General features: G+C 37.2%; 1 protein-coding gene across 1 annotated transcript in view; it reads right to left on the reverse strand.

Moving 5' to 3' along the window:
• The window catches only part of LOC107702783 (uncharacterized), a 5,582-nt gene extending 3,714 nt beyond the window's left edge, over nucleotides 1-1,868 (reverse strand). Inside the window, exons 1-3 of the mRNA XM_016505194.1 lie at nucleotides 1,701-1,868; nucleotides 880-978; nucleotides 720-806 (exon numbers count right to left, since the gene is read on the reverse strand). Of these exons, the coding sequence (XP_016360680.1) occupies nucleotides 720-806; nucleotides 880-951 (159 nt within the window). The 5' untranslated portion in view covers nucleotides 952-978; nucleotides 1,701-1,868. The remainder of the gene's footprint in view (nucleotides 1-719; nucleotides 807-879; nucleotides 979-1,700) is intronic.
• Nucleotides 1,869-3,371: the final 1,503 nt, after the last annotated feature.

Consider the following 3,371-nt stretch of genomic DNA (forward strand, 5'->3'; position numbering starts at 1 on the left):
GAGCGGATTCTCCGCAGCTTTCTCGCCTCCGCTCTGTTGCTATGACTCTTCAGGATTGTAGCGCGTTCTCAGTGATTTGCTGGTCTGCGGCTGATTTAATGCGGGAGGTAAGCTGTTCGCGAAGCGCTCGCCCAAGCGGAAAAATGTGCTGTTGCTGTCAGATTTTTGGACTGCCGAGAAGCACATTGTGTTTGATGCAAAACCAACTCGACTAAATCAAAAGAAAAAACACTATAACTGTATATTTTTGTTTTCTCAAGCAAAGCTAGTTTTAAAAGTCCACTGAAAACATATCTTCTTACATTTTTGGTCATAGACAACGTATGTTGAAGATATATTGAAGTTATTGTTAACGTTATTGCCTAAGCGGTAAATTAAAAAAAATATTTATAAATACGTGGACTATATAAAATTTTAATAACAAACATCATATTGTTCCCTTTGTTTTGAGTATACTCGTGTTGCTTACAGTTAAAGCCCTTCTCTGACTTTTATTATTGTTTTCAGAGTTGCAACATTACTTTGGAATATTTTAAATATTTTGGGGTATTTTGAATGGTCTGTTATTGGAGTAGTGTCACCCAGGTGGGAGTTTTAAGTCCTATTCACTGGGAATAAAAAAGTGTCCTAAAATCCGATTTGGGTCTTATCACTCAGCATACCCGGTTAAAAAAGTCACCGCTCACCACTGTCGTACATATATGTACATAAACACTCACCTCCTTAGGGTGCTGATCACAGAAGCTGGTAAAGGGGGTATTTTCACACAAACACACTCCAGTCGTCTGTCCACAAGCCCCCATGTCCTACAGAAAGAGAAAGCGAACATGTGCAGCTCCAATAATGGCACTCCTACCTTTCCAATAATGGCGTTCATACCTCACAGTCATTGTCCGAGTTGTCTGAGAAGAGGCCGTTTGAGTCGGAGTCTTTTCTTCTAATCACCTCCATCTCTCCCTGACTCACTCACACTTCCACCTACACGGGGCGAGGGATAAATAAAGACACGCTGCACCAACAGAACCACTTCCACTCGAACTTACATATGCAGAGCCAGTGGGAAATCACGCTGAGTGCAAATAGCAATAATAAAATGAACATTAAAATAACACATGAACACACAATAATCGGACTTCTGAACTTTCAGACTTTTTATGTCCAGTTTAAATCCTGGTTCTAAAGCAAATCCAATTGTGAAGCACTATGTGCGTGACACGTGTTTTGAAGTGGTTGCATGACTTTGAAGCATATTGTGCAGCTGTCTGAAACCGAAAAATCGCTTTAGAAATGCGTGCATACAAAAATATATATTTATACTCCTTGCAATCTACTGTTCTCTGTCTCTTCTAAGCATATTTTACAAGGAAAGCAAGCGTTGATGATTTCAGCTCAATCCCACGCGCACCTGCCCCGCGCGCTTATTACGTAAGAAAGGCGCACGTATTTTATCCGATCGAAGCGCGCAGATATTTCGCACGCATTTTCGTTCGCGAACCACTTTGCATTATATTTCGCAACACATCCGCTTCGTAGCTGAAACATTCAGGTGCTGTCAATCATTTAAAGTCGTTTTAAACACGCGAAACAAACAACAAACTAAGAGTTTCGCGTGGAACAAGCGCGCAAAAATCGCGAAGATCGTCGGCGCAACGAAACCGCGGCCGTTTGCGAACTTCTTAAAGCGGTCTCTCTTGACTTACCTTGTCTGAAAGATGATGCATCATCTCAATCTTTTGCTTCCAGGAATATCATCGGATTGTTCGTAGATTTTGCGCGTATATTAAGAAATCAGGACGGGTCCTTGAACGCGGAGGAGCTCGGTGTCCCGTAAATGCTTGACATTGTAGTTTCGGTGTCGGTCGCTCGTCGAATAATAACGGTGCAGTGCGCGGTGGGGGGCGGAGATGACGTGTGGCGTTTCGAAGGACCAATCCAATGTTGTCTAGAGGATGACAGCTTCAGCTCCATCACTGCAAATACAAGGCTCAGAGCAGTTAAAGGAAGTGTCTTACAAAATACTTCAAAGAATGTATCCTGCTAAGCATGCTTTGGAAAGATTTAAGCTTAATATGTCGTATAGGCCACCTGTGAATTTTGTGGTGGTCAAGAATTTTTTTCTCTTTTTCTATTGTATTTACTCAAGATTATTTTGGAAGGATTTGGAATTCTATAGGCATATTAACAGAAAAATGGAGTGTATGATAGAAATGTGTATATTTGATGTACTTTTTAATACAGAAAACGAAAATCGTAATTGTAAAGAACAACATATACATTTATTTTGCTAGGAAAATTCCATATACATAAGAAGAAGTGGGCTCAATGTAGACCAGGTTTTTCACATTTTATAAATGGCTTTAAATTAAACAAACAAAAAAAGCACTGAAACTTGTAATGCTCAAAGCATTCTTTTTTTCTCTGGCAGCTAATGTTAATTTGATCATATGTGTAATACTTCTTGTTTTTGTTGCATTGAACAAATAAAGCATTAAACAAAGGTTCAGAGCAGCGTTAACACACATTACAATATTTCTAAAATTCCCCTCAAATTATCCAAATTTGATCAGCAAGCTCTTCTCGCTTGGAAAATGTGTTACTCTCACAACTTCTCTCGTCACACCTCCTTCATTTGGAATAATGGTATTATAACACTTTCAAATAAATCTTTTTTTTTTTTTAACAAGTTGGTTTAACAGATTATTCATCTTATAAACATTTTTTTGACAGTTTTGGAAATCTTTTAACTTACGAACAATTCATGTCTATGCACAGTTTCCCTATAGGGGATTTAATTCAGTTATTAAAGCTATTCCTGCAACACTTCGTCAGCTTGTCAAAAGTCATATTTGTTATAATTCTCCATCTGTGACAAACCCAAAATTAATTTTAGAAGGTGTTGAGCTAACGGAGAAAAATGCAATAACAAACATTTAAGTAATATTTTCCAAAAATAACATAAAGTATCTCCTAGTAGGGATTTTTTTTTTTTTTTTGGAACTCTATAATTGAGAATATTGACTGGAGAAGAGCTTGGTTCATTTATTTTAAATAAATAAAATAAAAAATAAATAAAAATACACTTCAAAATTCTACATACCATTTATCCTTCTAAATCTTTAATATCAAGATTCACTGATATTGATGATATGTGCTGTTGTTGAAACAGTGAGAAAGTGATGCTGACTCATTTTTTGACTGTAAAGTCGTAAACAGGTTTTGTAAGGTATACTTTATTGTCCCCACAGGGAAATTTGTCTTGGGCTCCAAAAACAGCCACTGCATCACCACATTTAAACAATACATAACACACACAAATAAACAACCATCTCAATAAAACATTGATAAAAAAGTTTTTTTTAAGGTTTTTTTTT

This window comes from Sinocyclocheilus anshuiensis, unplaced genomic scaffold (assembly GCF_001515605.1).
Source record: "Sinocyclocheilus anshuiensis isolate Anshui unplaced genomic scaffold, SAMN03320099.WGS_v1.1 scaffold919, whole genome shotgun sequence".
In the NCBI taxonomy this organism is placed as follows: Eukaryota; Metazoa; Chordata; class Actinopteri; order Cypriniformes; family Cyprinidae; genus Sinocyclocheilus; species Sinocyclocheilus anshuiensis.